Genomic DNA, 19,684 nt, shown 5'->3' on the forward strand with positions numbered 1-19,684 from the left:
TACAGTATATATGTTACTGATGCTTGTGCAGAGCAGACCACTGAGCGCAGTTCTTCCAGTGTCTCCATGTCAGTGAGGCTCTGCAGTGAAAACCACATAAATCAGTGCAGATGAACAACAGCTTCAAACGCCGAGCCATTTCCTGATTGGCACAGAAGAGATGCCAGCCTAAACTTTGTTGAATGCCTGCCAAACTGTTGCATATGTCTGCATATTTTTAAATGCAGATGTTAGCTTTGTACAGCAGGTGGAGCCAAAGCTAAAACAAGACTAGCTAAATTAGAAACTGGGCATGCTTTAGAGTTCCAGAGCAGTTTTAAGATTATACACACACTCTTACAGGTGATTTCACTGCACGGTCAGATTTTATTTGTTCAGATTTTCAGGATACAGAAGAAAATATCTCACCACGTGTAAGTCGTTCTTGTTCACATGCTGAAGAATGTCACAAATATCTTAATAGCTACGCCTCGTATGCGCCCTCCCTTCTGTACAGTCTGATATGAAAGTCCCTTCAGCTTCACTGATTAGAAAGTACAAATAGAGACCGGCCCATTGTAAACAAGTGAGACAAGCATAGAGTGCTGCATTGTCAGGTTGCAGGTGAGTCATTCACCCTCTACTGGTCGAAGCCATTTTTTCTTGAGGTGATTCACAAAGGCCTGAAAATCTGACAGAGAAAAACACACATAAATATAAAAAGAAAAAGTTATCTAACAGTAAGATAAAAATATTTATAGTAGTTAACATGATAGTAGCAAATAATAATTTTAAAAATGCTTAGAAAATTAATAATAGATTGTCACAGTGCTGGGTGTTTTGACAAAGCTTATTCATTCATTTATTTATTTATTCATTCATTTATTTACGGTGGCCCTGAGAGGTCAAATGGAAATTTGCAGTGTTTGACTCCTCTGGGCCACTGTACTTTTGGAATTTACAAGGTTGTTTTATTTACGTCCACTATCTCATAGTTTCTTAGTGTCTGGCCTCAGTCTGTTTTTAGTCAGTGCCTTCCATTTTGGGCTCGACTACCAAGGTAGATGTTCCCACTTTTAGTTACTTCCTCTTTTAATATGGTACCTATTTGTCTTCAGCGTTTTGTATTTAGTTTTACTTCCTCATGCCTCTGAGTGTTTGTACCTGTGTGCTGTTCCTTGATTAGCCTCGTGTGTATGAGTAGCTTTAGTTTTCCCTCATTCTTTGTCTGTGCGTTTGTTAGTTTAGTTTTTTGTCTATTTTCCTGCTCTCATGTTTTCCCTGGATTTTGTTACCTTTTAAACTTTGTTTTAATTTGGACTGTTGCTTCATATATTCGTTAAATATACATTCTAAGTTTTTATTTCAAGATCCACTAACAAGACAGATAATTGCAAAAATAACAACAATACAACAGCTGATTACATCATATCTCAGGCAAAATCTAAAGCTTCACCTGTTGCTATTCGATCAAAGTGTGAAGGAAGCAGGAATGATGAAGGCCAGCAGCAGCACAGCTGAAGTTTCTTCAGGACGAGTGGCCAGGCTGCGGTTTGCCGCTGAACACAAGAAAATAGCAAAAATATGTGTCAAGTCAACACTTGAACCACACGACTGGACTAACTGTGGAAACAAATGAGTTCCTGCAGCCTCTGCTGGACTCTACACACAGTGCTGTCTTGACACATGCTCAATCATCCAGGTAAGGAAATCCCAAAAAGTTGATTGTGTTCATCTGGACTCGTTTTTAGTGGGAGTTTTGTCACTTGGATGAGTGAAAATGTAACATCCAGATGAACACAATCAACTTTCTGGGAGTCACTGTGATCACGTGATTCAAAGTCTCACAGCAAACAGATGAACAAATGACAAAAGTCCCCACAAGATCAGATGATATTTAGCTTAAGTTTAGTTTAGCAAGTAGCAACACAAATGATGCACTGCCTAATAAGAACTTCTCAGTGTCTTTATTGTTAACTCATAGACTTAAAAACCTTTACGTACATGCCACCTGCAGAGGCAGAGTCGTGGAGATGTAAAGATGTGAGAGGGAGTTCTTAGCTTTGCAGGTCAGAGACCCAGAGAGAGTACTGGGAGGTGGAACGATGGAAACCGGGTTTCCTTCTACAGTACTGAATGTCACGCCATCGAAGTCAACTCTCCATGTATAGTTGCAGGAGGGGTAGCACTCAGCCGAGCAGGTGAAGTTGGACGCAACTCCTGTAGTGAGAAATCCTGGGCCACGTATCTGTACGTTTGAAGGTCCGGCTGAAAAGTTTGAAAATAAAAAACATTTGCTTGAAGTTATTGCTGCTAAGAAAACTTATGAGATCAAATTGAATCTTGCTGTTTCTACCTGCTGTTTGCAGCATCTTTTGGGCAGTGGCTGCTGTTTTGGTAACAGGATTGACAGCTGTGCACGTCAGGTTTTGGTTTGCCTGTAGTTGTGTAAGCTGCAGGCTCAGCTCTGGGCCCTGGGAAGTCACATTCCCCCAGGTCCAGGTGAACTGACATGCAGGGTAACAACTGGCCGAGCACTGAAAACTGTACAGTATGCCCAGAGTCACTACGTCAACCCCATTCATGACTACTGAAGCTGGTCCATCTGAGGTTAGAAGCAGAACAGACAAGATAGAAAGTTTCATTTCTTACCCAACGCTGCAAATGCTTTGCTAATAGAAAGATACATATTTCAGTTATATTGTGGAATATGTTTTTTTTCCTTGTTTTGCTTTTTTTAGCCACTGTATGATTTGTCTTTATCACAAATTGCTGCATCAATGTAGTCTGACACAGAGGCAATGACTGAGGTGTCAGTGAAACAGAGGTTGCTTTGATAGTCAAACGCATGGTTAGCAAACCATGATGGATGCTCATGTAAACACAGCTGAAATATCAAACAGTAAGCTCAGTTTCATGAACACTTACTAACTTTCAGCTTTAAACTGAACTCTGATACCTGTCATGTGTAGAACAAGAATACTGAATGGGTTGAAGCTTTCTGGGAAGAAACTGAACAATATTCATAGCCAATAGGACTTAGACTGTAAGATTTCTATCAGTTAAGAGGGAAATTTAAAAATCTATGTGTACCATAAATGGATACAGCTAATTATTTATTTAGGTTTGACTCTCATCATCCACTGGAGCACAAACGCTGTGTCATCAGGACACTACAACACAGAGCGAACACCATCCCCACCGACACAGCGGCCAGGGAAGCAGGAGAACATCGTGTCAAAAAAGCCCTGAGTAAATGTGGTTATGCCAGCTGGGCATTTGTCAAAGCTGGGAAGGCGCCTAAAAATGCTTCAGGTGATCCAGAAGAGAAGAAAGACAAAAAGTGCCTAAGCAAAATCCTTTCATGATTCCTTATGTGTCAGGAGTATCAGAACAGCTGAGACATATTGTCTCAAAACATCGCTTCTCAGTGGCTTTCAAACCCCAAGATGCACTACGCCAAAAATGGGTCCACTCCAACGACTGCGTCCCCCAGCACAGAGTAATATAGTGTACAGGGTTAAGTGCCAGCAGGATTTATACACTAAACAACCTCTGGCTAAGCAGATGGTACAAAACAGAAAAGCTAACTTGTCACGCCAGGACTCTGCAGTCTTTTTCCACCTACAGGCGAGTGGCCACTCTTGTTCAATGAAAATGATGAGGGTGTAAACATCCTGGACCAGGAGGAACGCCATCTCTGAAACAATTTGCATATCAGTGATCGTGACGCTGACCTCACAGCCCGTCAGCGGTACTAGTTTCAGTCATTATGCAAATATAGCGTTTATAAGGTTTGCGGACAAAACTCCCAATGAAAATGTAACATCCAGATGAACACAATCAACTTTCTGGAAGTCACTGTGATCACGTGATTCAAAGTCTCACAGCAAACAGATGAACAAATGACAAAAGTCCCCACAAGATCAGCTGATATTTGGTTTTAACTTAACTTTACTTTAGCAAGTAGCAACACAAATGATGCACTGCCTAATAAGAACTTCTCAGTGTCTTTATTGTTAACTCATAGACTTAAAAACCTTTACGTACATGCCACCTGCAGAGGCAGAGTCGTGGAGATGTAAAGATGTGAGAGGGAGTTCTTAGCTTTGCAGGTCAGAGACCCAGAGAGAGTACTGGGAGGTGGAACGATGGAAACCGGGTTTCCTTCTGCAGTACTGAATGTCACGCCATCGAAGTCAACTCTCCATGTATAGTTGCAGGAGGGGTAGCACTCAGCCGAGCAGGTGAAGTTGGACGCAACTCCTGTAGTGAGAAATCCTGGGCCACGTATCTGTACGTTTGAAGGTCCGGCTGAAAAGTTTGAAAATAAAAAACATTTGCTTGAAGTTATTGCTGCTAAGAAAACTTATGAGATCAAATTGAATCTTGCTGTTTCTACCTGCTGTTTGCAGCATCTTTTGGGCAGTGGCTGCTGTTTTGGTAACAGGATTGACAGCTGTGCACGTCAGGTTTTGGTTTGCCTGTAGTTGTGTAAGCTGCAGGCTCAGCTCTGGGCCCTGGGAAGTCACATTCCCCCAGGTCCAGGTGAACTGACATGCAGGGTAACAACTGGCCGAGCACTGAAAACTGTACAGTATGCCCAGAGTCACTACGTCAACCCCATTCATGACTATTGAAGCTGGTCCATCTGAGGTTAGAAGCAGAACAGACAAGATAGAAAGTTTCATTTCTTACCCAACGCTGCAAATGCTTTGCTAATAGAAAGATACATATTTCAGTTATATTGTGGAATATGTTTTTTTTCCTTGTTTTGCTTTTTTTAGCCACTGTATGATTTGTCTTTATCACAAATTGCTGCATCAATGTAGTCTGACACAGAGGCAATGACTGAGGTGTCAGTGAAACAGAGGTTGCTTTGATAGTCAAACGCATGGTTAGCAAACCATGATGGATGCTCATGTAAACACAGCTAAAATATCAAACAGTAAGCTCAGTTTCATGAACACTTACTAACTTTCAGCTTTAAACTGAACTCTGATACCTGTCATGTGTAGAACAAGAATACTGAATGGGTTGAAGCTTTCTGGGAAGAAACTGAACAATATTCACAGCCAATAGGACTTAGACTGTAAGATTTCTATCAGTTAAGAGGGAAATTTAAAAATCTATGTGTACCATAAATGGATACAGCTAATTATTTATTTAGGTTTGACTCTCATCATCCACTGGAGCACAAACGCTGTGTCATCAGGACACTACAACACAGAGCGAACACCATCCCCACCGACACAGCGGCCAGGGAAGCAGGAGAACATCGTGTCAAAAAAGCCCTGAGTAAATGTGGTTATGCCAGCTGGGCATTTGTCAAAGCTGGGAAGGCGCCTAAAAATGTTTCAGGTGATCCAGAAGAGAAGAAAGACAAAAAGTGCCTAAGCAAAATCCTTTCATGATTCCTTATGTTTCAGGAGTATCAGAACAGCTGAGACATATTGTCTCAAAACATCGCTTCTCAGTGGCTTTCAAACCCCAAGATGCACTACGCCAAAAATGGGTCCACTCCAACGACTGCGTCCCCCAGCACAGAGTAATATAGTGTACAGGGTTAAGTGCCAGCAGGATTTATACACTAAACAACCTCTGGCTAAGCAGATGGTACAAAACAGAAAAGCTAACTTGTCACGCCAGGACTCTGCAGTCTTTTTCCACCTACAGGCGAGTGGCCACTCTTGTTCAATGAAAATGATGAGGGTGTAAACATCCTGGACCAGGAGGAACGCCATCTCTGAAACAATTTGCATATCAGTGATCGTGACGCTGACCTCACAGCCCGTCAGCGGTACTAGTTTCAGTCATTATGCAAATATAGCGTTTATAAGGTTTGCGGACAAAACTCCCAATGAAAATGTAACATCCAGATGAACACAATCAACTTTCTGGGAGTCACTGTGATCACGTGATTCAAAGTCTCACAGCAAACAGATGAACAAATGACAAAAGTCCCCACAAGATCAGCTGATATTTGGTTTTAACTTAACTTTACTTTAGCAAGTAGCAACACAAATGATGCACTGCCTAATAAGAACTTCTCAGTGTCTTTATTGTTAACTCATAGACTTAAAAACCTTTACGTACATGCCACCTGCAGAGGCAGAGTTGTGGAGATGTAAAGATGTGAGAGGGAGTTCTTAGCTTTGCAGGTCAGAGACCCAGAGAGAGTACTGGGAGGTGGAACGATGGAAACCGGGTTTCCTTCTATAGTACTGAATGTCACGCCATCGAAGTCAACTCTCCATGTATAGTTGCAGGAGGGGTAGCACTCAGCCGAGCAGGTGAAGTTGGACGCAACTCCTGTAGTGAGAAATCCTGGGCCACGTATCTGTACGTTTGAAGGTCCGGCTGAAAAGTTAGAAAATAAAAAACATTTGCTTGAAGTTATTGCTGCTAAGAAAACTTATGAGATCAAATTGAATCTTGCTGTTTCTACCTGCTGTTTGCAGCATCTTTTGGGCAGTGGCTGCTGTTTTGGTAACAGGATTGACAGCTGTGCACGTCAGGTTTTGGTTTGCCTGTAGTTGTGTAAGCTGCAGGCTCAGCTCTGGGCCCTGGGAAGTCACATTCCCCCAGGTCCAGGTGAACTGACATGCAGGGTAACAACTGGCCGAGCACTGAAAACTGTACAGTATGCCCAGAGTCACTACGTCAACCCCACTGAGCACCACTGAGGATGGTCCATCTGTTGGGAATGGTTGAACAGATAAAGCTGTTACATTCAAGTAAGTTATTGGATTATAATTTTTGACAAAAGTTGAAGATAAAACACAATTTTTAAAAGATTTTAGAAACATAGTGATCGAAGAATCTTACATGTAGGGTCTGCTGTGGTTCTAAGTAGCTCAGTTGTGTTGCCATAAAATCCTTTATCATGAAAAATGTACAAATTGCATGTCAAATTAACACCATATATTCCATATGTTCCAGGTCACACTACAATAAATAATTTCAAAATTTAACTTTCAATTCATTAAGTCCATAAAAAAGTTTCACCATACCATTTTCATAAAAATCTGATAACCCGCGCTTATATAATTCCAACTCATGCAAGCGGATGTGAGGTGTGTGTGTATCTTCCTACCAGGCAGACAAGTGAGCAGCAGCAGACAGGCTGACTGATGAACCATGGTGTCCGCAGATGCTGAAGTATCCACTCTCTTATGATCATACAGACTGTACAGTCCTTATAATACATGGGAGAAATGGTATGCCCACTGTTATCAACCACTCAACACAAAAAGCAAACAACCTCGAGGGGTAAAAGAAGTACATGAGAAGTACATGTTGGTTATCAGCTGGCTCTTTTGTCTGGGTTCCTTTTTTTTCTCTGAACAGCGCTGCAAAAAAAAAAAAAGAAAAAAAAAAAATCCTGTGCTTACAGGAATTACTAAGTTAAAGTCATCGTGTAAACTCGATCCACTGCCGACTAATCTTGTTAAACTCTCATTCCTGTCTCTTGCCCCACTGATTGCTAATATCGTACACTCCTCTTTTATATCTGGTTCTGTTCATTCTTCTCTTAAAGCTGCAATAATAACCCCAATACTGAAAAAGAATGGTTCAGACCCTTCCAATCTAAATAATTTCAGGCCAATTTCAAATCTGCCTTTCTTAGCCAAAATTCTGGAAAAGATAGTGGCTGCACAGGTTCATCGTCATCTCACTGGAAATAACTTGTACGAACAGTTTCAGTCCGGCTTCCGTTCATGTCACAGTACAGAAACAGCTCTAGTAAAAATCACTAATGATCTTCTGCTTGCAGCTGACTCTGGACCATTCTCATTCTCCTTGACCTTACAGCAGCTTTTGACACTATCTCCCACCGCATCCTTCTTCACAGATTTGCATCTATTGGCATCAATGGTACAGTACTCGCCTGGTTTACCTCTTATCTCTGTGGCCGCTAACAGTTTGTTCAATTACTCACTCACAAATCACGATCTAGTTAATTCCGGTGTACCTCAAGGCTCTATCCTGGGTCTTTTACTTTTTATCATCTTTCTCCTACCCCTAGGTAATATTTTCAGGAAGCATAACATCCAGTTTCACTGCTACACAGATGACACCCGGCTCTACCTCCAAACCCACAGCTACTCTCCCACCCACATCCATTTCTGACTGTTTAAGTGAAATCAAGGTCTGGTTTACTCACAACTTTCTTAGGCTTAATGGCAATAAAATAGAATTTATTTTAATAGGCACCAGATCAAAACAACCAGAAGTCTTTCACTATCCATTGATAACTCTGGTGTCTAGAGTTGGATGTCTCGAAACCGGTCTTGGACGTGGTCTTGGTCTTGTCTTGGTCTGGGATCCCTCGGTCTTGTCTTGGTCTTGCTGTCTCAGATCGACATAGTGGTCGGGAGATTTGGAGTCAACAGTATCCATGACACATGACGTAACGTTCGATAATGTGTCATGTGCAAAAGCATCAGCTCTAAGAGCCGAGCTTAGAGAGTGCTTTGTAATGAATCAGAAGAGTCGACTCGCATTGAGCGAGAGCCGGCTCCTCACTTAATTTCCTTTTGCTGCTCAGCTCTCACACAGTGGCTCAGCTATGCTCCAATCCCTCCATATTGTGGCCAATCACATGTTAGGATATAGGATAATATCATTATGTGAAAAACAGAGAGGGTGAGAGACGCGACAGTTAAGTGGAGCGTGCGTCTGTCCTCTCAGTAAGTGAGTCAGACAGTAGACAGCGGTGAGGAGGGCTGTGCGAGTGCATCGCACATAAGTATGCAAAACACATAAATATGCCTGACACCCGTAAACGAAGCAGCATCTGGCTGCAGTTTAAAGGCTTTTTTTGTCTCTGTCTCGGTCTCGGTCTTGGTCTCGTCTCGACTTTGTCTTGGTCTTTACTCGGTCTGTCTTGGTCTCGATACCCTCTGGTCTTGGTATTGTCTTGGTCTTGGTTTAGGCGGTCTTGACTACAAGTCTACTGTTGTCACACCCTCCCCTCAGGTTAAGAGTCTTGGTGTCATCCTCGACAGCACTGTGTCCTTCACAGCACATATAAATAATATCACTCGGTCTTCCTACTTTCATCTCCGTAATATTAACCGCCTTCGTCCCTCACTCACTCCAAACAGTACCGCCATACTTATCAATGCTCTTGTCACATCTCATTTAGATTACTGTAACTCTCTTCTCTGTGGTCTACCTCATACATCCCTCCATAAATTGCAGTTAGTTCAAAATACAGCTGCTCGTATTATTTCCAGAACTAGATCCATTGAACATATAACACCTGTTCTTAAACAGCTCCATTGGCTTCCAGTTCACCTCCGTGTCAATTTCAAAATCCTGCTTCTCACTTTCAAAGTGCTTCATAACCTCGCTCCTCCATATTTATCCGATCTTCTCCATACATACTCACCCCATCATACACTCCGCTCTTCTTCAGCTTCCCTTCTGTCTGTTCCACCTGTTTGCCTGACTGCAGTGGGACTCAGAGCCTTCAGTTGTTCTGCCCCGAGACTTTGGAATTCACTTCCACCAGATCTCCGGACCACAAAGTCTCTCTCCACTTTTAAATCACGTCTCAAAATCCATCTATTCAGAATTGCATACACCTGATCTTAGTTCATTTTTACCTTGCTCAGCTTTTATACTCGCGTTTATACTTTCATGCTTGTGTTTTTGTTTTTTACCTTATGTCTAAATCTTATTTTGCCATGTTTATTGTATTTTATTGCTGCTATTGTTTTTGTGTTATTGTAAGGTAACCTTGAGGGTCTTAAAGGCGCCTATAAATAAATGTATTATGTGCCCAAGGTAGAAACATTTGCCATTGAAGCTAAAATTTTATAGTTAACCTAGTTAATCACAGATATGTTGTAATTCAAGTTGCCAGGATTTTTATAAACTTCAAAATTATTATCCCAAACACACAATGGTTAGTCTAGCTTTCTTTCCTAGAATTATTTATTTATTTTTCTGTATTTCACACTTTATTTTAGATTTTCCTTTTTGTTTCTTTAAGGCTCTAGTTCCTCTTGAAAATGATCTTCAATTAGATTAAAATGAGACTGCACACTTACAGTATCCGTTTGTCTCATAGTCACAATTTTTTTCCATCCGTCCATTCTCTTCCACGTATCCTTTTCAGGGTTGCTGGGGGCGCTGGAGCCTATCCCAGCTGTGTTAGGGCGAGAGGCAGGGTACACCTTGGACAGGTCGCCAGTCTGTAACCAGGCAAACACATAGAGACAGACAACTATTCTCACTCATATTCACATTTATGAGCAATTTAGAGTTAAATTAACCTATCCCCAGTAACGGCACGTCTTTGGACTGTGGGAGGAAGCCAGAGTACCCGGAGAGAAACCACTCAAACACAGGGAGAACATGCAAACTCTACACAGAAAGACCCCGGTCTGATGGTGGAATTGAACTCAGGACCTTCTTGCTGTAAGGCAACACTGCTAACCACCGGCACGGTGGCATTTCCGACACTCTTGGATGCTTATAACCACAGGCCACACATCTGAAACAGAAAGTTCTGTTTGTATAACCATGTATATACAGGGAGTGCAGAATTATTAGGCAAGTTGTATTTTTGAAGAATAATTTTATTATTGAACAACAACCATGTTCTCAATGAACCCAAAAAACTCATTAATATCAAAGCTGAATGTTTTTGGAAGTAGTTTTTAGTTTGTTTTTAGTTTTAGCTATTTTAGGGGGATATCTGTGTGTGCAGGTGACTATTACTGTCCATAATTATTAGGCAACTTAACAAAAAACAAATATATACCCATTTCAATTATTTATTTTTACCAGTGAAACCAATATAACATCTCCACATTCACAAATATACATTTCTGACATTCAAAAACAAAACAAAAACAAATTAGCGACCAATATAGCCACCTTTCTTTGCAAGGACACTCAAAAGCCTGCCATCCATGGATTCTGTCAGTGTTTTGATCTGTTCACCATCAACATTGCGTGCAGCAGCAACCACAGCCTCCCAGACACTGTTCAGAGAGGTGTACTGTTTTCCCTCCTTGTAAATCTCACATTTGATGATGGACCACAGGTTCTCAATGGGGTTCAGATCAGGTGAACAAGGAGGCCATGTCATTAGTTTTTCTTCTTTTAAACCCTTTCTTGCCAGCCACGCTGTGGAGTACTTGGACGCGTGTGATGGAGCATTGTCCTGCATGAAAATCATGTTTTTCTTGAAGGATGCAGACTTCTTCCTGTACCACTGCTTGAAGAAGGTGTCTTCCAGAAACTGGCAGTAGGACTGGGAGTTGAGCTTGACTCCATCCTCAACCCGAAAAGGCCCCACAAGCTCATCTTTGATGATACCAGCCCAAACCAGTACTCCACCTCCACCTTGCTGGCGTCTGAGTCGGACTGGAGCTCTCTGCCCTTTACCAATCCAGCCACGGGCCCATCCATCTGGCCCATCAAGACTCACTCTCATTTCATCAGTCCATAAAACCTTAGAAAAATCAGTCTTGAGATATTTCTTGGCCCAGTCTTGACGTTTCAGCTTGTGTGTCTTGTTCAGTGGTGGTCGTCTTTCAGCCTTTCTTACCTTGGCCATGTCTCTGAGTATTGCACACCTTGTGCTTTTGGGCACTCCAGTGATGTTGCAGCTCTGAAATGTGGCCAAACTGGTGGCAAGTGGCATCTTGGCAGCTGCACGCTTGACTTTTCTCAGTTCATGGGCAGTTATTTTGCGCCTTGGTTTTTCCACACGCTTCTTGCGACCCTGTTGACTATTTTGAATGAAACGCTTGATTGTTCGATGATCACGCTTCAGAAGCTTTGCAATTTTAAGACTGCTGCATCCCTCTGCAAGATATCTCACTATTTTTGACTTTTCTGAGCCTGTCAAGTCCTTCTTTTGACCCATTTTGCCAAAGGAAAGGAAGTTACCTAATAATTATGCACACCTGATATAGGGTGTTGATGTCCTTAGACCACACCCCTTCTCATTACAGAGATGCACATCACCTAATATGCTTAATTGGTAGTAGGCTTTCAAGCCTATACAGCTTGGAGTAAGACAACATGCATGAAGAGGATGATGTGGACAAAATACTCATTTGCCTAATAATTCTGCACTCCCTGTATAGTTGGGCTAATTGGAAATCACAGTTTTAATGATTGTTTCAAATTTAAGTCACATTTCTGTTTTTATCTAGTCTTTTTCTTTTTTACTGCTTATGAGGAAATTGCTGCACATCTTAAAAGTAATGAGACCTAATACAGAGCTGAATCATTTGACATTAATATTACACTTTTTTATAATGTGTATTAGGACACTTAAAATTCATCACATCTTCAGCAAAATAATTCACAACAGTTTTACTGAGAAGAGGTTTGAATTTATGCAGAAAAAGAAATAGAATTAATAAATACTTAATCTGCTAATTATTGCAGTTAGAGCAAATTCGTGCAGGTCATCTTCCTGCGATGATTTACAGTGTCAGTGTGGAGGTGTTGTTTGGTGTTTTCAAAATTTCTTTTTATAAAACCAAAATGAAAAGTTTGTTGCGTCTTTAGCAGCTCAGTCTTAACTGTCAGTGCTCTTTGTGACATGAGATTACAGCCTTTAAATGCACAAGTGTGGGAAACATTTAACAGATTAGTCCGTAGGTAACCACAAATAAAGTTCTAAATGTGATAAGATTTATGAAACATATGACATTTTTCCTGAGACTGCAAACATTGTGAAATTAATTAACACTTGACTGCTCATTAAGTGCAGATTCTTATCAACAGGAAACTGTGGCTGCGCTGGTTACTCATTCTTTCTTCTGATAAAGCAGGGGCGTGAAAGTCATTTCAGTTCACGGGTCACAAACAGCCTCATTTAATCTCAAGTGTGACAAACCAGTAAAGACGCTGCATAATATTAAAAATACATGAATAATAGAAATTTGAACTTTTTCATATTTTCTCCTGGCTTTAAATCTTGCTAAGGCCAAGTGAACAGTGTTGCCAACTCCTCAGTAAGGAAAATCGCTATTGGCTGTCCTAAAAGTCGCTAGAAGTCGCTAAATGACGTCATCGTCTAATTTGCATAATTGGTCACACTAATGTAATTGTAACCTACGTTGTTGGAGAGAGAAATAACATCGTGGAAGAGACATAAAGTGAGTAAAAAACGTCCTAAATGCAGTTAGAATTTATTTAGAACTACAAATTAAATTTCTTTTAGTAATTATTGTTTTTTAATGTCACAATTCCAACCCTGCTCCTTTATCCGGGTTTGGACCGGCAAAAGTGACCCGAAATTGGCACTCTGGTGGAGTTACTTTGTGTGTGTGAGTGTGTGTTTATAAGTAGTTTTAAACCTTGTGATCCACAAAACAGCATAACAGTAAAAGAAGAACTGACTGCGTTACAGTCAGTGCGGGAGCAGCGGCTTCGCTCATGCGCGATTCATTTGCCGTTTGGAGGTATAGGTGTGAACATCTCCTGTCCTGATAGCAGCTGGGGGAGGACTATCCTCCGCCTGTGAGTGCTTTGGCACGGGTGAGGTGCCCATGGCAGCGCCGCTGCTTGTTGAGAGTAAGAGCGATACCCGCTTTCACATCAAAAAATCGTCATAAATAAGTCAACAATAACACCAGAAAAAGTCGCCAGATTTGTCGCTAGTCGCTTTTTAGAAAAAAAAGTCGCTAAGGGGTCTGAAAACTCGCTAAATATAGCGACAAAGTCGCTAAGTTGGCAACACTGCAAGTGAAACACAGCTGCCACCCATCACCTTTAAAAATGTAACACTAAAAAAAGGTTTTTTCTCATTAAATTAATTTTTCTTATTTACTGATTTAGTAGGAAACTGAGATGACTGAAGTATGTGTGACTTCACCAGCTTTTTCTCTTTTGTTGATGGTTTGATTGGGTGACATAGCAAAAATTTCCCAGGTACAACTTTTGTAACTGAACAATATTCAATTTTACAATTCAGTTCAATTTTATTTATATAGCGCCAAATCACAACAACAGTCGCCTCAAGGCGCTTTATATAAATATATTTTACGTCTTTATGATTTAAACAGCTTGTCTAGATCTAGAAATACTTCTACCTTTTCAGAAGCTTCAGCTCCTGTAGTAAAGCTGATAACACCACACACGGATTAATAGTGATTATTTATGATTTATTTTAGCACTGATTATAAAGATATAAGTGTTTGCCTCTAGTTTGACCCAAACCATTAAAAAAAACGACTACTAAAGCCGGCATTAGGATATTTGTCATGGAGTTCCAGAGTAGGTCCATTTTTATTAATAGAGATGATAATTTTGTACATGTCAGAAGAAGAATGTGTTCTTTGTACACATTTAAATTGTATCAGTGCAGAAGAATGTCAGCTTTGTCCGCACACTCCCTTCGCATACTTTGATATTGACAACCTTTTAAGTTCATTTATCAAGTACAAACAGGGATCCGCCTATTATCAACATGTGAGGCAAATGCATAAAATCAACGTGCACTAGACTACAGGTGAGTCAGCAATTCAGCGCCATTTCTTCACAAAACTGATCCTCAGTACCTAAAAAAGATCTGACAGAAAAAAACACGGAGACAAGAAGAGAAATTATTTATCTGATGAAAATAAGAAATAAAATATTTTTATTGACACTATACTGATGCTACCAAATAATAAATACTATATAATAATAATACTCAAACATAATAATAAACATGCTACTACTACAGCCAAAAACTATTTGTGTAATATTTAATAATGATAATAAACTGATCGTCTCCCGTGCAACATGAAGAGCCTCACTTGTTCTGTACTCAATCACAGTGTGAAGGCAGCAGAAATGCCGAAGGCCAGGAGCAGCAGGGCTGAAGTTTCTTCAGGGCGAGTGGACAGACTGCGGTCTATCACTGAACACAAGCAGAAAGCAAAGATCTGAGTCAAGTATCAGTAAAAACAGTTAATATCCTGTAAGCTTTACATCAAACCATGGTTTTCAGCCTGTCTACCTTTCATCTGTACAGTTTTTAGGGCCGTAACTGTCTTCCTTGAGGCAGTATTTTGTGCTTCACACTTGAGAGTCACCGATTTAAGCGGATGATCCACTGTCATCTCGATCACATTGCCCCTCACGGTCTGGCTGTCCACAGACGACAGGAAGCGACAAGACGGGTGACATTCAGCAGTACACACGTATTTATACGTTTCCGCAATTTCTACAACGTCTGGGCCTTCAATCTGAACCTTTGATGGTCCAACTGAAAGAAAGATAGTGAGGATAAATCAATTCATCAATTATCTACACTGTTTACGCCACATGTACCAGAGTAAAGATGATAGCAGACAAATGATGGGGCTGAGTCTAGTTGTTTCTTCATGGTTTGTGAAAAACATTGTCGTACAAAGTTGTCCTTCAAAGACCGACAAGGCTGGAAGTGCGAGGCTGTGAAATGGGACGGTCTAGCCTTCAGATTTGCGTCACCGCTGTCTCGGTGGAGTTAAATAAACTCAGCCATCTGCTCCTTGCTATCTAAATATAACCGGACGCTGGCGTAAATTCTCGACCATCTCACACTTCTGTTTAATCAGTTTTCTGTTTGACGTTTATTCAGCTGTGTGAAAATCCCGGAGGAACCCACCCGAGGATTAATAAAGTTTAATTTAATCTATTCTAATCTAATAACTTTGATCTCAGCCAAACCGATTTACTCCGGAACAAATAAAACACAGAAAAAAGCCAAACAATTACATTTTTAAGTTATCCGAGTGACTTATATATCATGTTTAACCTGAGTAGCGAAAGACCGCGGGGATCTGAAAACAATGAAGCCAGGAGTCCGCTGCTCTCGCCGGCTCGAGTGACCATTGAACCCCCCGGCTAGCTATCGAGCAGGTGGGTAACTGACATATCCGAAAACATCGGAGCACTTTTGCAAATATGCGATGTCTTGATAAACCAAGCAGATATTAGAAGTTTACACAGCTACTTTCTCGCCTGAAAATATGTTAAAAGTTTATTTTGTGACCCAGAAAGATTAATAAGAGTAATATTAAAACTTAGTAGCTGCCGCCATTGTTGGAAACTGGAACTGGCTGGGTCGCGCTATGAATTCTGGGATATGGTGGGCCATGAAGGACACACCTTACCCATCCTTCAAATTCGGGGAAATGAAGGAGGCATTTGTCGGCCGCATTTGAAGGAGTCGACGAATTGGGACAGCCTTCATCGCCTGGCTGTGACGTAATCGGTCTTCAAATGCGGCCTCCGGAGGATGCAGCCTACGTTTTGGGACACAGCTAGGGTTATTGTTAGCCATTTATAATTCTGAGATACAAATTTACTAGATAGAATAAAGATAGAAAAATTTTTCTTTTACTTCTCTACATCAAGCTTTACCCTTTTAAGCTGTTATATGTGTTTAAAAAAGTTACATTAAGGTTAACTCCAGGTGCTAGCTAACCATCTAGCGCTACAGCCATACTGATAATTAAATTATATCTCTGCAGAAGTATTGACCACAAAATCCGTTAATGCCCAGGCTTTAAAAACGACATCATAAAACTAGAAATACACTGACTGAATCGGTCGACGTCCAGTATTCTGAGCCCAGACTGGTGACTGGTCAGCTTCACGTATGACCGATTACAAAGCAGTCTGCAACTCAGCAACGCACTACGTTAGCATGAAAGAGAGTGAAAACGCAAAGTTCACTAAAGTAAACTGTGGAGGAAACAAACCTGATAACACACTTAAACATTTTAAAGATGCTAACAAAGGAAACGTGGCTAAAATTAAAGCTACCTATGGGTGAGAGCCAGCCACAGCCAGCAGGGTTGGTAAAAGACAAGGACCGAAGCAGTTGTGAGATGAATGAAGAGGATCAGTGCAACTTTTGTTACACAAATCTCTTGCTTTTGTTTGGTATGGTTGAATATGTAAGGTAAAATGGGATGTACAACAACTATTTTAATATTTGAAAAACATGTTTTCATCATTTGTAGCTCTTTCCAGTAGTAGGTGATTTTGTTTGAAGTTGTTTAAGTGTGCTAACAGTTTGGGGTAAATTGGCAAACATCTTTATTATGAACCTAATAGTTTTGCATTGAAGAAAAGATGATTTTTGTCTATACTGTCAGTTATGGTTCTTAGAAAAAATGAATTGGTGCATCACTACATAAAACAAGTCCCTTTGACACTTCTGTTTTTGTAGAAGACTAAATATGGTACAAAACATCTAAACCTATAAACTTTAGAGTTAGCGAATGAAAAGCTTGCAGTTCTGCTTGGCCAGGCTAACCGTCTGTGACAATCTTCTTTAAATATTCAACTTCCAGATTTCTTCTGTTAAAAAAATTACTGGAACTTAAGAAGTAGCTATGACCATATCCCTCTTTTATTAGTAAAATAATCTTTGTGTAAAGGTATTTGCTCCCAGTTTTGCATCTTTGTCTCCAAATCTTGACTTACATGTCACAGCTATGTTTTGAGTAGCAGTGGCAAACAGCCCAGACACGTTATTGGTGGCTTTGCAGGTGACCGTTTTGGAGGTGTCCATCTCCCGAGGAGTGATAGAAACAACATTTCCTTGACCACGTATCCATGGGCCTTTATCTGTCCTCCAGCTGTAGTAGCAGGATGGGTGACAGTATGCGTAGCAATTATAGGTATGGCTCACTGTGGGATTCATCAAACTGGGGCCTGAAATGGAAACATTGGTAGGTCCAGCTATGATAGAAAAAAAAATATATTTGTCATTAGTGGAACCAGTATGGGCTAGTGTATGTAATTTTTCACCTGACAATAACTCAGTGAACTGCTCCTAGTTTTGCAAAAGATCTAACAAGCTCATACCTAACACCTGGATGATCTTTGTTGCCGTAGCACTCAGCCCCTTGTCGTCTGAGACTGTACATGTCACTGTTAAAGAAGGTACCCAACTATTAATAGTAAAGGCTAGCATGTTGCTTTGACCCACGGCGCTCTGTCCATCCAGAGACATGGAGTAGGTACATGGCCCACAACTGGAACCACACTCAATGCTGCTTGGCACACCCACCGTCACATAGTTTGGGCCAATAATGACTGGTTTCAAGCCTTCAGAAAATATCACAAAAATTAATACTTTCTTGCACATAATGTTCAAATTTCTTTACAGTTACAGTTCATTTATTATATATTGTTTATGATGATACCTAGAACAGCATTAGCATAAGACTTGTATTGAATTAAATGTAAAATCACTTACCACTGTCAGCCAGTTGAGAGGGCTTTCCATCTGAAGACAGTACTGGGTGAAAGCCTAAGAACCAGTAAAGCATACTAAATAAAACATGTAAGCTTTTAAGTTTACAAGAAAATCTAGGCCTAAACAAAGGTTCAGCTATTTTGGGGGTTTTCCGGTCATACAAGGTCTGTAAGGAACAGATTGTTAACAAGTTTTTTATTTGGGATTGTTTTTATTAATCAACTCTACTTGCTGCTTATTTTAAGCTAACAGGTATGTGAAGAATCATCTAACATTAGCAAAGTGTAGCATTACTGCAGGCCCTGTGCTGACTTTACACTTCCTCTGTACTCGTGTTTATAATTACACCGTGTTAGTATTATGTTGTTAATCATGGCCATAGACCTATGCATATGTCTGTGTAGGTTCTCAGTCATCCAGGTCATGCTAATCCAAGGAGCTTGGAAAGAAAAACAACTGGACTTCATTTCACCTCACCATAAAGAAGTCCAGCCGCTGATAACTAGATGTTAGCAGTAACTATTTTAGTTGGGAGGCTCACATAAATTGCACAGCCTTCAAATTGTTTTTATGAATATTCTTCACATGGATCCATAAGTTACCCACTACTAACTTGGCAGCTGTTGAGCTTAAAGTTATCCCAAAAAATATAAGATAGCAAAATATATTTTAAGAATCATAAATAATAGTGCTCATAATGTCAAAAAAGTATAACTTGATTCAATTTACTTTTTCTATGTATCATGCTTTTGTAGATAAATGTAGAATGTTAAACGTAAGAATTTGGAAAAACAGCAACAAAACTGAAAAAGCGGAAAAGGTTAACTGTCAATAGAAACGGGTTAGTCTTTGTAAAGTGTGCCACGGTAACTTTTCTATCACAGCTACATTTGAGTTCATCAAAGGATTGTGTTACCTGCCAGAAACAGAAACACCGAAATTCTGATGACATTAGTGTTTTCTCCGTTTGGTTTGGATGTGTAGGTATTATCCATTTTACTATACGAAGCTGAAGTGTATCTCCGGGAAACAGTCCACTGACACAGAGCAGTCAGGCAGCCAGTCAACATGACTAAGCACACAGCTCATATCAGTAAGAGCTGAAAAGAAATCACCCTTCTTCGTCACCGAGCAATCCATTGCTTTTGTTTCGTAGCACACTGCGACTCATAGTGGCTACACAAAGGTTTCAGAATTTCATCAGCTACATATAACCGATTTAGATGGATGAGTTTGTGCACCTTGGGTCAGTTTTCCAGAAGCTGAGTTTAAAGAGTGGAGGATTACAGTGCAGCAGTACTCCCATCTTTGGGCTACAGGCTCAGAGCCAGATAAAAGGAGTGCTTTGAATCTAGGGTGGTGATAGTTGTAGAGAGTAGCCCAAAAAGGAAATGTCACAGGTCTGACCACTCGAACAGCAAACATTTAAATAGAAAGGCATTTCTATAGCAGTTTTCTAGTCTTATTGACAATTCAAAGCACTTT

At 40.5% G+C, this 19,684-nt stretch overlaps 2 protein-coding genes across 2 annotated transcripts; both read right to left on the bottom strand.

Moving 5' to 3' along the window:
* Nucleotides 1-351: 351 nt before the first annotated feature.
* Nucleotides 352-9,513, bottom strand: LOC106098237 (uncharacterized). The gene is made up of 11 exons (XM_019346390.2): nt 9,377-9,513; nt 7,076-7,177; nt 6,808-6,858; nt 6,428-6,676; nt 6,076-6,339; nt 4,382-4,630; nt 4,030-4,293; nt 2,336-2,584; nt 1,984-2,247; nt 1,436-1,538; nt 352-670 (listed from the first exon to the last, which is right to left on the bottom strand). The coding sequence occupies exons 2-10, from the start codon at nt 7,119-7,121 to the stop codon at nt 1,450-1,452; spliced, it is 1,725 nt and encodes a 574-aa protein (XP_019201935.1). The 5' UTR covers nt 7,122-7,177; nt 9,377-9,513; the 3' UTR covers nt 352-670; nt 1,436-1,449.
* A 4,695-nt stretch (nt 9,514-14,208) lies between these two features.
* On the bottom strand, nt 14,209-19,522 carry LOC100710236 (uncharacterized). Its single transcript, XM_003445094.5, has 7 exons — nt 19,116-19,522; nt 18,200-18,253; nt 17,806-18,048; nt 17,422-17,679; nt 14,963-15,211; nt 14,760-14,863; nt 14,209-14,530 (listed from the first exon to the last, which is right to left on the bottom strand). Exons 1-6 carry the CDS (start codon nt 19,267-19,269, stop codon nt 14,775-14,777), a joined length of 1,047 nt encoding a protein of 348 aa, XP_003445142.2. The 5' UTR covers nt 19,270-19,522; the 3' UTR covers nt 14,209-14,530; nt 14,760-14,774.
* Between the last annotated feature and the right edge of the window lie 162 nt (nt 19,523-19,684).

Source organism: Oreochromis niloticus, linkage group LG17, assembly GCF_001858045.2.
Source record: "Oreochromis niloticus isolate F11D_XX linkage group LG17, O_niloticus_UMD_NMBU, whole genome shotgun sequence".
Taxonomy (NCBI): Eukaryota; Metazoa; Chordata; class Actinopteri; order Cichliformes; family Cichlidae; genus Oreochromis; species Oreochromis niloticus.

Bases quoted from the DNA above. Each gene is read 5' to 3' on its own strand.
- LOC106098237 (XM_019346390.2), bottom strand. From the start codon at position 7,121: ATGGTTCATCAGTCAGCCTGTCTGCTGCTGCTCACTTGTCTGCCTG. The intron at 6,677-6,807 runs GTAAGATTCTTC...CATTCCCAACAG, and splicing joins AACCACAGCAGACCCTACAT to ATGGACCATCCTCAGTGGTG. The intron at 1,539-1,983 runs GTACGTAAAGGT...TCTTGTGTTCAG, and splicing joins TCTGCCTCTGCAGGTGGCAT to CGGCAAACCGCAGCCTGGCC.
- LOC100710236 (XM_003445094.5), bottom strand. From the start codon at position 19,269: ATGTTGACTGGCTGCCTGACTGCTCTGTGTCAGTGGACTGTTTCCCGG. The intron at 18,254-19,115 runs GTAACACAATCC...ACTGGTTCTTAG, and splicing joins GGTGTTTCTGTTTCTGGCAG to GCTTTCACCCAGTACTGTCT. The intron at 17,680-17,805 runs GTATGAGCTTGT...TTTCTATCATAG, and splicing joins AAAGATCATCCAGGTGTTAG to CTGGACCTACCAATGTTTCC.